The sequence below is a fragment of the Cariama cristata genome, unplaced genomic scaffold (genome assembly GCF_000690535.1).
Source record: "Cariama cristata isolate BGI_N322 unplaced genomic scaffold, ASM69053v1 scaffold5361, whole genome shotgun sequence".
In the NCBI taxonomy this organism is placed as follows: domain Eukaryota; kingdom Metazoa; phylum Chordata; class Aves; order Cariamiformes; family Cariamidae; genus Cariama; species Cariama cristata.
This window is the reverse complement of record NW_009597406.1, coordinates 15,454-35,175: the sequence shown is the minus strand read 5'-3', so window position 1 is coordinate 35,175 and position 19,722 is coordinate 15,454. Positions and strand designations below refer to the sequence as shown.

Genomic DNA, 19,722 nt, shown 5'->3' with positions numbered 1-19,722 from the left:
ATTACCATTCTACAATAGATGGGTTTAGAAAAATTAAAAAAAAAAAAACATTTTTTTTTTTCTTCAAGTTCATTAGCCTTTTCTGGGATGAAAAGTATCCTAACCTGAGCAGATGCAACATTCTTCTTGACTTTCCCAATGAAGACTCTCACAGCTGTTCTAAAAACCAGCAACACAAAATGGTGGGTCAATTCTTTATCTTCCTTTAAAGTGATATGCTGTGACTACCAGAAACTTTCTTCATTTCATGACAGTGATGGTAGCTGATCGCTTCTGGAGACCTACACACAAGACATGGCAGATTGTAGCTAGTTTGGAGCTACATGTTCTAACTGATCAGCTGGCTGCACCCAGAAAGTGCGACAGTCCCCATCTTTAAGTGCAAGTATTCACAAAGTCTCTCTCTTCTCCTCAAATTCTCTAAAAAAAAATGGTTGAAAACGAATATTCTCTTGCCTGCTGCCAAATCTGGCCAGAGGTGGTTGGCATATTCAAAATAGTGTACCCCTTTTCAGGAATGCAGATAGACAGTGATCACATAAACCATGTTTCCTTAGGGAACCACAGGAAATAGCTGGAGTTACAGTTAACTTTTTCAAATATCTCTTGCTGTAGACAGTCTTCTGAGAGAAGGATAAAGTCGTAGAAATTCATACTCATATTATAGTACTCAAATGCTACAAAAGCAGAAAATCCCCAGGAAATTCTGGATTTCATCTGAGAAGGTAAGTCTATATAAAGAGATAACAAAGCGTGGTCAACTTGACAGAAATCTATCCTTCCCAAACCAACACCCAACCAACCCAAATCCACAGAAGATAGCAGGGAATGCACCCAACTTCCTCTGTTCCCCAGAGAGACCGCCAAGGTCACTCAGGGGAATGGTAACAGGGTGGGGATGTTTGAGCAAGGCCACAACAGGGACTGGTGTGGACAACTGGGCTGGGCTGGCCCACCCGACTGATGTTCAAGACAGTGCAACAAGCAGGTGTGTACAAAATTTGATATACCAAACATTCAGAAGCAGAAATATAGAAATAACTGTGATTTTGGTACAATATTTATCCTAGTACCTAATTCTGCCTGTTAATGACAAAGGCAAGCTAGGTTAACTATGCTTCTAACGTAGACACCATTATTAGTTAGCTTAGTTACTCTAGATAATCAATTACAAATTGAAAGAGACTAGATCTACAATCTCCATTTCAGTTTATTATTTCCAACCATTTCAGTTCCGTTTTTGGTAGACTGACATTTTACTTCCCTTGAAGTCTCTGATCCCGAAATCATATTGTTGTAAGACAATCTTTTCACTTGTATTTATAGTCCACATGTCCCATAAAATCACTCACGTTTAAAGATGCAATCCAATGCAAACTGAAAATCTGATGGCAAATAAAACCAATTCCAAATTCATCCTTGTTTTACCTTTCTAGATTTAGATATTAGGAGGCTTCACAAATATTTCTGCATTAACAGGACCAACTAGTAATAAATTTGGGAAAAAAACATGGCATGATGTATATTCTTTAAAGCTCTTCACTGGAAAATTTTATGACAATGTACTAAGGAACTACTGTAAGTTGACTGTCATCTGGCTTCAAAAAAATTCACTTCGACCTTCATCAGTCTAGCCTCCACAGGACTCTACTAGAGTGTATTTGTGACTTTCATTTTTTACCCAAGAATTATTTCCCTGAGTCAAAAATCACATGCACATTTTGGAACTTTACTATAGATTTTTCATTTATAGAAGTATCTATTCTTCACAAGACACTTCATAGTCATTTGCATAATTTATTTCTGATACTTTTTATGTTTACTGTAATATGAATGTGGAATCAAGAACTTGTACTTTTCTTCACAGCTCAGTTAAAACTTACTTAAGATCAAAATCGTTAGTCTCATCCTTAGTTCATCAATCAATTTAATTGCATTAACCAATTAAAAATCCTCTTTTTTTGCATTTTAACAGAAACATTCTAGATCATAAAAACTTGAAATTAACAGTGATTCATCTTTTCAGAATGTAAACACTGCTGCAGATGAAACACAAGGGATCAATAGTAAAATCCACACCATACTATATGCACCTCTTTTACCGCATTACCTTTGCCATTATTAGGAAGATTAGTAGATTAACAAACAACAGCGATAAAGGCTGAAAGCCAAGAGCACAATCAATATTGCTATGGATATAGGAAACCTAACAACTTTCTACATCTTTTTTTTTTGTTAATTTTCTAGTATTTTTAATGATCAAACAGATGGAGAAGCACATGAGGACTGGGAATACACTTCCTAAATAAGAGGATTTTGTTTCCAGCCAAAGGTATATGCGAGCTTTTGCACTGCTGGTAGATCTGACAGAAAACCAAAACTACTGATGAAGAAACACTTATTCCAAAATATAATCCATTGTCAGCAAAAGCTTTTAGCTTTGATTACTGTTATTTAAAAATTACCTAGAATCAGTTTCCTGCCCAAAGAATACGCACTGCTTGCTCTCTCTTCTGGACATACTTGGTGCCAAATCTGGTGTAGACTCCTTTCATAGGAAACCTTGTCAGAAATGCAAGTCAAACTGCTAGAAAAATATTTGCAGTTAGAATTCCACTTCAAAGACTCGATTCAAAGACTTCCGGTAAAAAATACAAAGGAAAACCAAGAAAAAAATGTAAGAAACTGAGAAGTAAACCTCTCTGAAGTTTTACACTGACTGCCAGTGTTAGTCAAAGACTAATCAGATCTTTAAATCTTAACTGCAGTTTCAATTTTACAATTAAAGAATTTCAGTAATTACAGTACAAATCAGAAATGGAAGACTAAGTTGAATTTTTAAAAAGTATCCTATCTCCTATGTATAAGAACTTCTGAACACTGAACTGTGGCAGACAAAAAATATATTCAACATACTCAGAAATGTGGGTACTGTGTGGATTGTATTGCAAATTCATAGAAAATATAGCAGAAAAAATATTGTAATTTTACATTAGGGATTACTATTGCCAGGCATTTTAAGGAATGTTTTTATTTACATTTGCAGAGATATTACAACTGAAAGTTACACTAGAAAGTCATACAAATAAAGCAGGATAAAATACTAAATGTTATATAAATACAGGAAAAGATCAAACACTAAGATATTCTGAAATCAAACCAACAAAATTTCTTATTCAACACATCTAGTTATGTTAAATCAAAATCTGTTTTTAATCATTAAAACCGTAACTATCTCAAAAGATAATCTAGAAGATACTTGTCTGTTACTTATCAACCATAAAAGAAGTGAATTTATAAAACTCTCTGAAGAGTCAAAGGTAACTAAGATTCATACCTGTAAGGAAAGGTTGGTATTTCTGATCTGTTTACTCAAGGGATCCAATTCCGTAGATTGCATGAGTCATTCAGAACAGCAGCATTATTTCACTTCTTCAAAACGTATTGAAGAAAGCCTTTTAGCATATTACACAATTTTTCTTTTTCCTTTTTATGAATGAGGGAAATATCAATGAGATTCTACATGATAGAATAACTTATACAGTACTGAGGTTCTGCTTACTTTATTTATATAAAGCAGTATAAAAACACCTAACCAAAACTCAAGTAATATAAGCAGTTGGTATAAATTATACAGAACGATAATTAGGTTAAAAGTGCTAGTGACTTGTGCTTAGACTGGAGGCAAGAGAGTTACTCCTTGACAATCCCAAATTCAACAGAATTGAATTGAGGTTTATACAGAGGAAAGCATGATCTGGATTTGTAGTCCTATGCAGTTCTTGGATCATTTGGTGAAGAGTAAACAATTCAAACATCTTCTTATTGCTTCTGTAAAAGATTTTACATAAAATAATTAATTGAAAATGGAGAGGTTTCATCTAAACACTAAAGATTCTACAGAAAATTATTTCTTTAATGAAGAAAAATGTGCATTATATTGGGAGTTTCATGTAATTCTTCTATGTTGTATATAATGTCTCCAAGCAGAAGGTTATCAATGCATGGGGAGAAATATCTTGGCAAAAATCACCAAATCCATAATTTCATTTGAGTAAGTGGTATTTATATGTAGTATAATGAAAGCTCAAGGAAAGGCTATAACAGGCTTATTTCACTAATGTGAAATAAAATTCCAGAACCAATAAATAAGATTTTTTAAATAATTAGGACTTCTGAGCAGATTTTACTTTCAGTATATTTCCAGCCTAAGTTGTGATTTATATTAGATTATTTTACAGGAAAACGTGTTTGTTTTTTTTTTCTTTTCCTAGAGTTCAATTCTGTTCCTAATAAAGTCAAATGAAAACCTCAGTCTGTCAACAGCTTTAAGTCTAATGTAAAAAATGGCCCAGTTTAGATACCTGCTTTTATAAATTAAACAATCCCATTAAGTAATGCACCAATGGAGTTCAGCAGCACATTACTACCAATATGACTAAGACCTTTGTTACAATAAAATAATAACCAGTAAGCAACGGGAACACATTTTATAAAGATTAACATTCGCAAAAGGGCTTAAATGGCTCAAGACTTTAAATTTTGTTTTTGAAGGAAATGAAAACTGATGAAACTTGAATGCAAGTCACAGATGAGGCTAAATTTTCAAAGGAGATGACTACCAAGTACCCACGTAAAACTGAAGGTCAGAGGGAAAGAAAAGAAGGGCTCTTTTCTAAGTATTCTTGTCATCTGCATACATAAGGAAAATTTCCTCTTTAGGCTAGGTTGTTTGGTTTGTTTTTTTTTTTTAGTTTGTACTCTGTAAATTGAACTAGATTTATATGCAAATTGAGAGTCCTGTCTTGCGTATCTGTGACACAAACAGTTTAAATTTAACTGCTAACAGGGAAAGCCCAGCATTGTCTATGGTGGAGCAAATAAACAGCAAAACAGAGATGAGTTTTTGAAAAAGGAGAAAGATTAAGGCCCCCAAGTTTGCTAATCTTATAATAACTAATAGAATAATGGTAATAAAGGATTACTTTATTCTGGAGAGTTTTTGCAGTATAACACAGAGCTTTTCCAAAATCTGAATATCCAGCTTAGAACTTCGAAGCAATACAGAGCAAGTATGGAAGAAGGGTTTGTTACTGCAGGCTTCCAGGAAAGGCTGTGAGGAACCTGTAAAAGAAAATAATTTAAAAAAAACATATCACAGAGCTCAGTGCAGGGAAAAGTAAAACAGCAATTGATACCTTTAGAGGGCTTTAAATGCCTCATATTGTGCAACTATTAGAACGATGAAATAATTCCGTTTATGCTGAGCATGTGATATAAAACTCAGGTAAAACTAGGAACTGAAAAAAATGCAAGTTCCTAAGACTTCTGACATTAACGACCGTGGTATTAAAACAAGGCCTGTTCCCTTGAGAACAAAGGAAAACAGGAAATGGAAGAATTTTAAACTCAAATAAAAATTCTTGAACGTGTTTATTCAATGCTTACTTATCATGGTTCTTTCCTTGACTGGTAGACTGCAATGAACAATGAGTAATTTATCACTGTTGACAGAATTAATCTGAAATTTACCCTCATGTAATCAGTCACTCACAGCATAAAATCTCACCAACTATAGTTATCTGGAAAATTCTGTTTTATACCTGAAGCTATGCCACCTCAGAAATTTTTTTTAGGAATGCCAACTTTAAGTTCATGTTTTAACAAATTAACGATCACAGCTTTGCCTCATTTCTAATTGCATGAGGATCTGCCGGGAGAACAGAGAACATGTGACAGCCATCCAAGTGAGTGAGGCAGCCCTGCCTACCAGTGTAGAAAAGTTAACCAACACAAAAGTTAACTATGCACCACAGCAGAAACACTTAAAAGGAAATAGTCGTATCACTTGCATGGTGCCAATAACCAAGTGTCTATAATACAGTCACCTGTGCAAGACATTCATATAGACATGAGACAGGACGTATGGGAGACCAGTGTCATTCTCAAATGCCAACCAGAAGTTACACTCACAAAAAAAATTGTAAGAGAAAAGATTAAAAAATTAGCAGGAATACTTATGTCACAAGAGATGCTTGTAATGAAAAGAAACCTACAAGGAAAACAAAAAAGATCAAAAAAGAAAGCTATGCCTTGGAGGTCAGAAACTATAACAAAAAGGACAGAATGAAGAGTCAAGTTAAGTCAGACTTTGTTAAGGAAAAAAAAGAAGTTCTCCCAGCCATTTAAGTAAAAATACAACAAAAAAGAGGTACCGAGGTCATCTGTGGTCAGCACAAGAAAGATGGGGTAGAAGCTTATGGTATTTTAGTCTTTTGGGTGCACACTGGCTAATATGCTAGTTTTCAGGAGAGAGCTCTATCTTGATAAGAGGGACAAAAAAAAGTCCCCCAAACTCGTAATTCCAAGAGTCCTTTAGTTGGGGCCACCAGAACAGACTTCAGGATTCTGAAAGAAACATTGCCTCAATTTTATAACAAGAAGAGTTAAACAGTTATTGCTAACAAGTCAGGAAGCAGCACTTTGTGAAGAGAGAACAGTCAATGCAATATATATATGTTGGATTTGGACAAAAAACAAGGCAATCTGAACACGTGTACCCTTCAGTTAGACTCTAAAGATATTTTCAGAAACTAAAGGAGACAAATAAAAAATGAAACAAAATGTACTATAAGTTTATCTGTAAGTATGTGTATAGGAACTACAGATATGTTGTGTCAGAGTAGTCAGGTACTTCGGTAAATAAATGCTACAGTAGTTACAACTCAGCTAACCTTCAATACCATTTGATAAAGTAACACACATGATATTATATTGGAGAAGATGGGGCTTAGTAGAAGGACTGGAAGGTGTGTAGTGTAAGGAATTGGCTAAAAGCAAAGCAAAACATTTTGCCTTGAAAATTGAACTTTAGTTTTAAATACTGATTTTTGCAATTGTGCTTATTTAGTGTATTCATTAATGACTGTGGAATGAAAACAGGAGTAGTCTAATGAAATTCCATGCTGGAACTCAGCATGTCTAGAAAGCAACAGGTATAAAATACATGAAAACCAGAATTATCCTACTTGCTAGAAGAGCAGAAGCGTAAAGACAATACACTAAGAAACAACAAACATTTTTCCTGGAAAATCACTGATTGGAAACACCAGAGGATGAATACTTTTGGTGTGCTGATTGAATTCAGTATGCCTATAAGCAACCAACATGGTCTAACTGTTAAAGACTGATTCTAATGAGGTCTGAGAGAGAGAAAAAAACCACCACTTTACAAATAACCTAGATAGCATTAGAAATTGAAGCTATGCACTATTATGGGTTACTTTGTTCAAGAAATCAGAAAAAGCCTGATGAACTACCAGAATCACCAAAGGAATCACAACTGTCTCTGTAAGAGGACACCTAAAGGAGCTTTGTTCCAACACTTTTTCTGTCAGAGCTTGCCCGTCTTGTTTCCCCTGCTCTCATATCTCTACTCCTTTAATAACCAGCTCAGAACTAAGCACAATATTTCCAATACAATGACAAACTCAAATAAGGAAGCCTTTACATAAATAAACGTAACCTGGCATGACCCGTAATTCTGTAATGTCAGATTGCAAGTAAGCAGGTAAAAATAAAGTCTGAGCTCTGACAATGCACAGATGTTACTCAAGCTGCACAAACTGTACTGCTTCCAAAAAAAGCCTTTCTTTATGAAATTATTTCAAATATGACATTGCTTTAAATTCACCTTGAAAGTTACAGAGAAAAGTTGGCTAATAAGTACAGAAGTTCTGCTAGTCAAATACAAAATAAAAAAAGTATATTAAAAATATTTTTTCCAATTAAATCATACTTGTATTGTTTTAAATGAAACCATTTTACAGAAGGCTATAAAACTGTAAACTGTTTATAAAAAGTACAAGTTTAGTAAATAAGAAGAAACAAGATCCCACCTGAATACTGTTCTAAAGATTTCATAAATTAAACTGACTTGAACAGGGATGTGTATATCCAAGAACTGATATAAGCAACTCCTTTTTACATCAAATACTTTAAAAAAGTTAGCATTCACATCTAACTTCAACATTATATGCTGCTTACAAAGTACAGTATTACCCCAAGCGAACAATGAAGCTTTACTCACAAAGTGGCTACTTGGCTCTACGTTAAGTTTATATTTAATGGTCCCTTTTCTTTCTTGCTTTGGAGTGGAAGTGACGGGTCCAAAATTCAGAATGGCTAAGCACTACACAGCTGTTACTAGAACTAGAAAATAATGACAACCACTTTTTTTCTTATTAGAGAAAAGGCTACTACTACTTCATACTCCATATATTTCATCAAAATCAAAGTATTCAAACTAAGCTTGTAATTAATTAAACAAAAATGTGTGCAAACTTTTGGTGTACTTGCTTCCTTTCAGCAAGCATACAGGTTGGTCCCAACATTATCATAGGCTGCATTTAACAGACCTAGAGATTCTTATCTGTGGTTAAAATATTAAACTAAAACATCTATTAATCCAACATAATTATTCACTGTTTTCAGAAGAATGAATAAAAAAATTACAAAGGTAAGACAGGATAATAGAGGAAGGATTTCCCTTTAAATGGTTTGTATTTCAATGTTTATCCCACATAAGCTGTAAATCATTCCTTTCACTACAGCTTCAAACACAGTTCCTCAGGATAATTTCACATCTGCCTTTCACACAGGTGAGGGGGAATCCTACCTTAGTACGGTACTCACAGACTTAACATTTTTACCCTTTTGGTACTGCAGAATAAGCTCATTTGAGAAGTTTTAATCCTGCAAAGTTACCAGTAAAGATAATATGCTGAAAAAAATCAGTTACATTTTAATCTGTTTAAGCATACAGGCATTTTTTACTCCATACTTTCATTGCTTGTCGTCTTTAAAGTCTAAAAATGCTAAGATTCAAGAAAAAACCAAAGGAGTGGGTTTGGGTTTCCTTGACAGATTCCAACCATCGACTTTTTAGAAGTACCTGTAGAACAGTGTGAATTGTGGAATACCTAGCACTAGCCATGGAAGCACTCCAACATGGAGGAAGGGAGGGAGTGTCCATATAGGCAGTCCACATAAAAAGATACAGTTTACAAGTAAATAATCACAGCTTCTTACTACAGAGACAATCTTTTTATCTCCACTGGCTTGATTAACTTCCCTGTGAGATAAGTAAATCTGGACACAGACTTGGTTATCCATGACTATAATATTTTCTTACAAAAAATACTAGAGGTAAGGTTCAGTGATTGTATAAATACAGCTCACACTTGCAATTACTAAAAATCTTAAGTGATGTTAATATGGTTAAGAAATCATACTCAAGCCCTACCAGAATATGCCTTAACTTACAGTAAGCATAAGAGTCATTTAGAGATTTATTTTTTTTCAATATGTACTCATCTCAATTTGTGAATAAGCACGTGCTAACACAAAATATTCTCTCTGTAAACCAGAGGTAAGCTTGAAGACCAAGTAAACATAAGCTTTATTTAAAGCAAAGGCCAGTGCTTTGTAATGTCTAATGAGCAAGTAAGTTTTGATTTTCTTGAATGAGTGTAAGGCTGGGAAAGAGGAACCTACCAATCTAGATGGCAGAAGCCAGCTATCACTGCAGGAGGAATTTAAGATGCATGCAGTCTTTGTGTAAAACTGCAAAGGGTGAAACTGAGGCAGACAGCTCTCTGCTAATAGCAGATCTCAAATCAAGCATGACTCAGGCTATGGTTCATCAATGGTATTTTTGATAGATGACTATAAACTCACCACATCCTTGGGGAATCCTTTTAACTGATTCACAGGTCAAAAAATCACAGTAAGCTGTGTGAGAAGCGAGAAGACAGGAACAACAGTATTCAAGAAGATTGTATGTGACAAGTATTCAACTACAAGGTGATTTAATACTAATGATGTGATGTTCTTCAACACCCACAGAACAAATTTTCTAGCTGAAGTCATGCTACTTATTACTAGATTGTTTCCAGTAAAACATTTCACATCTGGCATGCAGGAATTCTCTCGAACGGTGTGTTGCACCTACTGTCCTAGAAACAAGATCTGCTGAGAAAAGAAATTTGTAGTCTTATGGAGAGAACTTTGGGGTATGAAGACACCCTGGAAGCCACAGGTGTCATACTATAACAATCTGGATGATTAAAAGTAACTATTGCTTTAATTATTAAACATTATTTTAACAGTAATTTAAATAGGAAATGATAAGAGATTTGTTAAACAATAAATACATTATAACCCATTTGACTAAACTGAAACATATCAGTATTTAGTAGTTAATACATTTTGCTCCTGAAACTTCAAAGGCAGTCAGAGCACACTGCATTTGTGGAAATCTATCACTGAGCACGTTCAGAGTTTATCAAGAAACTAAATCTACTTTCTGTGACAATACTATCAGAGAAGGTTTTATTCTTACTTCTATTTTCAGACAGGTTCATAGCTTAGAGATGGGACTAAAAACCAAACATCACAGCTTCGTACCCTGCTTTCCTTAACTAAGGTTAGGAAACCTTCAAAAGACTTGGACTGAAATCTTTCTTGCCTGTCAACTGAGCATGTATCTCTTCCCCTTTTATTCAATGGGAAGTGAGAAAGATGGCTTTATAGATCACTCATTAGTTTCAAAGACCGAAAGAACGATCTAGTCAAACTTTATGGCACTCATCTGACGCCCCAGATTTGAGCAAATTACCAGTATCATTAAAAGACAAGTGCAGGACTTGCTCTCTTTATTCTGCTTTTATCAGTCAATCTTTGCAGCAAAGGAAAGACGGGCATCCTCCAGAAAACAAACATGGACTGAAAACCTGGTAATGGGTATGCAGAGCCAAATAAGAGATTGAAAAGGATAAACCTGAACTGGCACTCATCCCATCTGACCATGAAACAAAACCAGCACTGATGAGATAGCTACAGTGAAAATATAGCTAAACTACCATTTTGGTGTTGTGTTCACATGAATCGGCTGTTGGGAAGTACATTTAAAACAAAAGACTGACCAGGTTGAAAGGTACCAATTTATGCATCATTATGGACATTTTAAGACAAAAATATTAGCAGAATGTAGTAAGAGAAAAGGGGTAAAATATCTTTGTTGAGTTGATTTTCTACTGTCAGGTTCATAACAAGCTGTTGACTCCCAAACTGTGGAATTTAGAAGCAACCTATTACTCTCTCCAAAGACAGCAGACTAGACCAACTAGACTTCAACTTAGGCCACTGAGCTCATCTGAAGGAACAGAATCACTCCAGCTTGCAAACAACATGAAATAAAATATAAATTATTTAAAATTATATTGTTCATCCTAACAATTACCTACAACTTAATTGCCGCTATTTTTAAGTTTCTAGCATTAATGTTAAATGAAGCAAGTATTTGCTAACAGAAAGCAAATGGTTAGGTAAGGACTCACTCAGTTGCAGAGTTTCCTCAAATGCGGTAACAGTAATAGCGAACAGAATACACAGAAGTACTGGAAGATGGCAAAAAGAAAAAAAAAGGACTATTACAGCAAGAATGTAAGTTGAAACTGAAGTTCTCTTGACACAAAGCAAACTCTCTGAAATCACTGCATAACATCTCTAGCAGCTACTCTCACTCTTATGCCCTGAGGAGCTGGCCGAAACTAACCTCAACTTTTTTCACCCCTGACATTTAAAAGTCAGCCTTTATTCCAACCATGAATGTTCCGTGTATTAAAAGAACAGTAATCAGTATAACATTTTACCCTCCTCCTTAGGCTTTAACATTTTTGCAAAAGAGGTGAGGCAAACAAGATTGGCATATACATACATTCTATATCTGTGACATACTGTTGCAGTTCCAAAAATGTTAATGATTGGGACAAAATGGTGAGGTTATTTTTGGCTGGCACCATATTTCAGAATTATATAATGGCATGAAAACTCCCTGATGTCTGAGAAATGCCAGTACAGCTGGAATACTACCCAGGTTCTGAAACCTAAAACATAATGTAGTCTGGTGACACATGCGATTTAAGATCCCAATTTGATAAATACACATAACTTGAATCCTTCCAAGAAATAATATGACTATCTTGTATACTATCATGTGGTCTCTGAGGCTTTGTATGCTATGATGATGTAATTCAGTTTCAAGAAACATAGACAAATAAGCTTCCCAAGGGTACCAAAGTCTTAATCATTTCTTCACAGACCTGTGCTGTTAAGACCACCGAGTTTCTAAGGCCTAGCTGGACAGGCACACTGGTGTTACCCACTCTTGTACAGAATACATGTCAATTCAGACAAATTTTTCATGAAACTGTGGACCTCAGGTGTACTTTTATTTAGAGTTTTAAATGAGCTTGCAGATGGTTTATGAGATCTATGAGACTGGCATCATTCCTGTGGAATACGGTAAGCTCTCACTAACCTGGAATCAAAAAGATTAAAGAGCAAACCCTGATCCTAGCAGTGACTGAAAATATTACAACCTGGAATCTGAGATAATACTAAGAGACGAACCAAAAAGAGCACCTTGAAGGCTGACAGGCCATCTTGTGGCTCTAATGAAGAAATAATGACAAGTGGTTTTACCACTAAGAATGCAAATGGATAGATCTCTTGATACAAAGGGGATCAAAATAAGCTGAAATTCCCATTTGTCTTTGGAGTAAGAATGAAATGCCTAATCCTCGATTTTCCACTCTTCTGTCATCTAAGTGAACATTCAGATGTCGCTTCAACAGTACCTCATCATGAAGGCATGGATGGGAAAGGTAATGCAAGAATACAAATTCACTGAAACTATCTGCAATATTCACTGCTCACACTTTCTTGCTCTTATTAGACTTGGGCATTCCAAGTGAGGTTTCTGGAAAGAAAGTCTGTGACTAGAAGTTGTGTAGGGGTCATTTGCTGTAGTAACCTATGCTTCTTCCTTTGTACTTCACACAACCAAGTTGTGCAGTGCAAAAAATCGACATCTGCTTCTTCCTTCAGACTGGAATGCATAAGTCCACTGAAAACACAGAGGAGCTCCAAATTCTCAATGAGCAAAGAGTTTCATTAGCCTTTGAAGTGAAGGGGTACTGATGTTCAAATAAAGTATTTTTTATGGCTTGAACTCCAATCCCGATCGTTATCTTCATCAACCACAGTCTTAAGGGCATGGATGTGCCCAAACATCCACAAACATGCATGGACACATTGCACACAAGGCGGCATGATACACAGAGATTTTGGTTATCAGCTGCCTCTCACCATATAAATTTTACTTCTTCCCACCACTCTGTGAGAGTCTGTTTATAAACAGACCACCTGTTTTATTAAAGTTAGCCTTACCTTGACAGGAGCAAATGGTGAGTGTCAACACACATTTAGAGAACGACAGAGAAGTAGATCTTGTCAAACAAATCCTGGTTTACTGTCCTTTTCCTTTTTTTTTTTTTTAACTAGACTTATACTAAGTGATCCTTGCTGTTCTAATCTTTCCCAAATAGTAGCCATGAGATGCTGACTAGTGCAAAGAAAGCCCTAGAAAGAATCACGGCATCTCAAAAGTGTCAAAAAATGATGCTGCAGTTCTATTACCAAAACATTCCTTGTTAAATGTTACTCCCAGCCTACCAGGTAAAAAAGAGTACAGAACATTTAAGACACTATTTGGCTTTCTGGCTACAGTTTCCAGGAGAAACTGAAGAATCTCAACTTAATGCATTTTTTTTCAGGTTATGAAATGCCCTCCTCTGGACCACCTTATGAACTAGCAAGCTTTCTCAGACAAATAAATTACTCCAGAACTAATTATTCCTCCACCTCTGCCTGCTGATCTTTCTCCTCCTTGTGAAAAACAGATGTAACAGAAGGCGGCAACAATCAGAACAGTAGAAGATTTTGCATATGAATGCATATCCTGAGCTGGCCAGGACTGATGAACATGTAATAATGAAGTCATAGGCAAACAGAGGAAAAAAGTACCGAGGGACTTTACCTTTCAGTCCTCCACCATTTCCCTTTGAAATGGTGGGGTCAGGACTCTCCCAGATTCTTGATGAGAAACTCCTGAACTGAAATGAAGAGGGAGTGCATGAAGGGCTGTGTGCCAGTAAGGTGCACAGCAGTAAGACTATTAATTTTGTCATTAAAGTCTTGTACATAGATAGAAAACAGATGATACCAATGCCTCAACTGTTGCCTTTGACATCATGTTTTCAGTAACTGAACACCTTATCAGCACGGTCAATGTTGTATGAACTTGCAATGGAAACTTGGATCCTGGACCCATTGTACCAGATATACTATGAAGCCAAAAGATACTGATCTAAAATCTGAAAACCCAAATCAGTCAATGGGCTTAAGCAGTACTGCAGACTCTCTTGTTATAATTTCTATCAACAGAAATATCCATTTTAAGACTAATAGGTACTTACTTTGTATGCAGCTTAAGTAATTTTCCTTAATATATCAGGGAAATGTAGGTTTCATTTCTGGAACATGAGAAAGATAATTTTTTACAGGGAAGAGAACTTACATGAGGACCTCAGACAGGCCTGCACTGTACTGAACCATTTGTATTCATTGCTTACTATAACAAAAGGTACACGCAGTTACAGGGAGCAGTAGTGCAACACAGTAGTTATTTCACATGTGATTCACATCTTTCAGCCTGGACAACTAAAATTTGAATCTGTGAAAATACTTCACAAAAAAATTAAAACTTAAAAAATTAAGTTATAGAAAAGAATATCTGGGAAAAAAATAAAGCTTTTGCCTTTTTTTTTAACTTAATTTCTAATCACTTCAGCTCTAAAGGTAATATTTTTGAAAAAAAATATTGGAATACTCCTATAGAGCCAGAAAATTATTGCAGTAAGTTGAAAGAATGCCTAGGATTGCATATCTCACAGGAAAAAAAAAAAAGTCTAGACTTTTCCTCCTGTTGGTCAGATGCTGCCTTTTCAGGTAATATGATTCCATGTTTTAGTATATGGCCAGCTACCTATGACTTCATATTTAAGGCTGCACACCAATATAGCTTTAAAATTGAGCATAAATTCCTGTTTTAATCTAACAGAGAGAGCCCTCTGAATATTCACTGCCGCCTTCTAGTTTATCTTTTTATGCCTTTTTAATAGGAAACTGACAAAGGAATGGAAATACGATTTCCTATCAACAACACTACTTCTCACTGTCAACAATTTCCTGCAAAACACTACATATTGGAAAAAAGCAGAACATGCCTGTAACTTGTGTATTGGCAATTTATTCTACCAAAGAGAAAGGCTCTGCATAAGGCTTTATATCCAGTTGCCAAGAAATAAATTCTCTATCAAATATCAATTCAATTAAACATTACTCCACTTTCCCTGATTTCACATACACACATCTTCTCTGAGAAGCAACAAGGCAAGATGTGAGTCTCTCACAATATATCTCCATTATTCCTCAAACTGTGGGTATCTAGGGTATCAGAACAACTACTGCTAGGTAACAGAAGATGTACTGTTACTGGCATTACCCAAAGTAATACCAGACACCATCCACCTTGCTTAGGTTACTTTTGTGTGTACAACTATCTCTTTCCCAATCACTTTACCAATCACAGTTACGACTATTGGGAAGAATACTTTAATGTAAGACTACACTAACTACATGGTCAGAAAAAGAGTCTGCAAGGAAGAATAAAACTGTAGTTAAATATTTCTGCCACTTATGTCGCTACAAAATGGCTTTTAACTCAATGCCATTCCATCCCAAGTCAAACATGCTTTCTATTTTTACCACTGCAATGCATGGTAACAAAATACTTCCAAAATAACAATAGATATTTCAAAAATAGCAGCAGGTCCTTCCCCTTTTCTTTTCTAAAAGGCAGTGAGTGATTTTTATCTTTAAAAAAAAATAGTCACAAGGTTTATTCAACATGGCACTGGAATGCCTCACTATCTTCATGTTCATCCAGCTGGTTATCAATGGACTCTTAGCTTGTATTACCTGGAAAAGCGCTGTGACAAATGAGAGTATTAAGCTTTTACAAGGCCATAGCACAGTAAAATTCAGCAAAACATAACCATTTCTTCTAGAAATGCCATTTCCAATTATTAGAAACTGAAAAGTGATTGGGGATGAGCTGTTCATTCAAACTAGAAAAAGAATTTAAATAAAGCCAATGTTTAATCTCCACCTGCTGGCAGGTTTTCATAACGTGGCTTCCCTGGCACAGCCTGACTTCAAAGAAAAACATCAGCAAGGTAACACAGTGGAATAAACTGAAAAGCCAAACCAAAAATAGCAACAAAAAAAATTCAGATCAATAAATAAGAAAGCAACCAGAACAAAATATAAAGCATAGGTGCTGAGAGGGAGAAGACAACTCAGAAAGAGACGGGCAATTCAGAAATGCATTTTATCTCTCTAATCAATTTACATGATACAAATGAATGCTAATACTAAATTAGATTATTTACACAGAAGAATCATGCTATTTTTATATTGTATTTATGCCTACCTCACTTGTTTTCACCATAATTATTTTTTTTTTTAATTACCCAAATTTACCAGATTCCATGGTCATCTGAAGTAATCCATCAAGAGCACTGGAAAGCAGACCTCTACTGGATACTTTTAGGTGACTTAATATGACAGGCACACATTGGTATTCCAAAAATAAGGCCTTCCCTTCATCTGTCTTCAAGTCTATGCGAAGGGAATCAAATGCCTGAGCCAGGTAATCCACTGAAAGATATCAGAATACAGGCAATAAAACTTCTGTAATCATAGTTCCATTAAGCAATATGTGAACAACTATCCTGAGAGTTATTGTTACAGACATACACTTAAAAGTTAAATGTCTGAAAATACTAAATTTTATTTTTATTTAAAGACACACTCTGCCTGTTTTTATTCCTTAACAACTTGTTGTGAGTGGAGAAATAGACTAACTACAACTCACATGTTCAAGAAAAATACACTTACAAATATAAAGCCCTTCTAATATTTGGCTTAAGAGGAAAGAAATGACAAGCTTACATAGTTTGAGACAATGTTGGTTTCTACATCTGGGAAACCTCTATTAAAAGAGTCAAGGCTGATTTGTCTGAATAAGAGCAATAACCTTCACGAGAGCAACTACTCCCATTCCTTTCTATAAAAAGCCATAGTTTAAGTTTCAGTGCATACATTTTATATACTCATCCATTGTGGAGTGCACTAAATTATACAAAGAATGTAGATTAAGTGAACCAATCTAATTGTCTTAATTTCCTGATGTCAAATCTTTCTCAGTATCTTGGAATAGCACTGATCATCTGGAGCACAGAAAATTAAGGACAAGGAAACAATTTATCCCATAGCAAAAGTTTAACTACGATGCCATCTGCTGGATACTGACACTTTGAAGGAAACGGGATATATGTTCAAACCAAATGTGCTACTTTATCACTAGATAGATCATTAGTGCCATGTGCTCAGAGTGATCAAAATTCACACACAGTGATATTCGACATATGTTTAACAACATACCATATTTTCCACATTATATAAGTCAGCAGTAAAACAACACCATGAGATGCTAAACTGCATGGTGGCACTGGGTAGACAGTTGGACTTGATGATCTTTGAGGTCTCTTCCAACCATAACGATTCTATGATTCTGTGATTCATTCTAATCAAGAACGTTCATCTGCTTAGGGTAAGTCTCTACAGTAACTATTTTTTGTATTGCAATTCTCTTTGCATCGTTTTTATCAAACATTTCTAGAAGCATGAGTCTTAAGACTAATGATCATGCTTCACCAAAATATATTGACTGAAATAGTTCCCTCCAACAGCTGAAATACTGTGTTTGTTCATTAATGATGTCAGGGTGGTCTTCCACCATGTTGAAATCCTGTGTTTACTGTAAATACTCATAATGTAAATACTGCACAGGTCAGTTAAGCATAAAGACATACTAATCTGCCTAACCATCTAATCCAGAAGGATGAATTCCATCAACAAGAACACATGTTGATGCCCCTCCTACACAACCCTCCTGATTCTTTTTGGTTAACAAAAGGCAGAAGTGTGAGCTGAAAGTAATATAGCTGTTTCAGATACAATAATCCCCTAACAGGCATTGAAGGCTGTCTGGACTATACTGTTTAAGACAATATTTGAAGTTTTTGTTTTTTCCAAAGAAATAAATACACAAAAAATCAAGTCTTTGTATAGTCAGAAACTCAACTTGATAATATGTGGCAGTTAAATTGTATTTAGGATTCAGAGGGGACCTATCAACTCTGCTGCTTTTATGTTGATGGAGTCTTTTTGCATAGGTGAACAAAATTACTTCATAGCAATCATTGAAGCCATTATTGAATTAAAACAATCAAGTCAAAAGAGAAAGTTAATAACAGAAGTCAAAATAAGACATTCCTTTGGATTACTCATCAAATCTGGAGATTTACAAATTAAGAACCTTCAAGCATAATTCAGATTACATACTACTGTTGAAGTTTTCAAAGAAGTCATATACAAATTAGAAATAGGCAAGAATTTATTTAAATGACCAAAGTAAATTTGTAAGTTAATTTTAAAATATCTCTATAAATCAGACTCATGGAAGGTTTTTCTTCTCTGAGTTCTACCAGAACATTGTACACCAACCTCTATGTCAAAAAGATAAGGAAAGAAAGCACTAAAAATCTGAGTTTCTGCCTTTTCTCATAGTGTGCTCAGCATTCGGAGCTCACAAGAAACAGTCCATTTCTGTCATCACTTTAAAGAGAATGTTTTGGTCTTTTCAGATCATATCTGTTTTCAAAGAAGGCCCCACCAAGAAGATTTGCCACAGCATCTTGAAAACTGCACAAGTGGAGTAACCTGTCATGCTCTGAAGCAGAAGTCACTATTTTCAGAGCTGTGTTATCTCCTGGTATGACCTTGTTCACTTTTGCCTTATTAACAAAGTACATTACTATACTACATCAACGTTAGGAATTTTGGAAGATTTTGGAAAAAATGCCACTTTTCAAGCTAGACAGGTGGCTTTGAAATCTAAAACATTTTTACGTAAACAGAACATGGTGCCTTTGTAAATGAGTCTATTTAACAGTGAAATCTGAATGGACAATCATATCAAGAACTGACAATTCCATAGAGTAGCATTTTTCAATGTCGATAACGTTTTATGGACAGCCATTTGCAGTGCCAGACTTGGTAGGAGAAGAGGGTAGCTGCAGACAGGTAAGGGCTGGAGTAGGCACTGTACACTAAACTAAGACCAAGGGACAAAGTGATTTCAGGACATATATTGTATCACAATTCAATCTAACAATTATAATCCACTACACAAGTGCCTTTCTCTATGTGACTACAGATACATCAGAAATATCTTTACAGATAAATCTGATGTTCATAGGTAAGTGCAGCAAAGTTGCAACTAACCATCAGAAAAGAAACACTTGACTGATCAGCCTGGTCAAAAACCAATCAGACTTTCAGGGGACAGATAAACAACCTACTAGCTTAAACAGGACAGTGAAATTCTAGAATCATGCAAAATCTGCTGCTTAGTTTATAAAAGAGCATCTAGCTGTGCCATTCTATGCAGTAAAGATCTTGGCAATCCAACCACTGCTGTTGTGACAGACTGACAGAATTACCAACATCTTTTTTCTCCTTCTTCAGAAAAGTTAATTTGTCTGACAAGAAGTCATCATGTTAAAAGGAAGACATAAATTCCAACATGAAATGAATAATAGCAAGATGCATACTTGTTTCCAGTATATT

The 19,722-nt window shown here is 35.3% G+C and overlaps 1 protein-coding gene across 1 annotated transcript in view; it reads right to left on the bottom strand.

Moving 5' to 3' along the window:
• Nucleotides 1-3,659: 3,659 nt before the first annotated feature.
• Nucleotides 3,660-19,722, bottom strand: part of CCDC138 (coiled-coil domain containing 138) — a gene marked incomplete at its 5' end in the record, with an annotated part of 29,423 nt that continues 13,360 nt past the window's right edge. Inside the window, 3 exons of the mRNA XM_009708851.1 lie at nucleotides 3,660-3,831; nucleotides 4,986-5,124; nucleotides 16,510-16,686. Coding sequence (XP_009707153.1) covers nucleotides 3,660-3,831; nucleotides 4,986-5,124; nucleotides 16,510-16,686 — 488 coding nt within the window. The remainder of the gene's footprint in view (nucleotides 3,832-4,985; nucleotides 5,125-16,509; nucleotides 16,687-19,722) is intronic.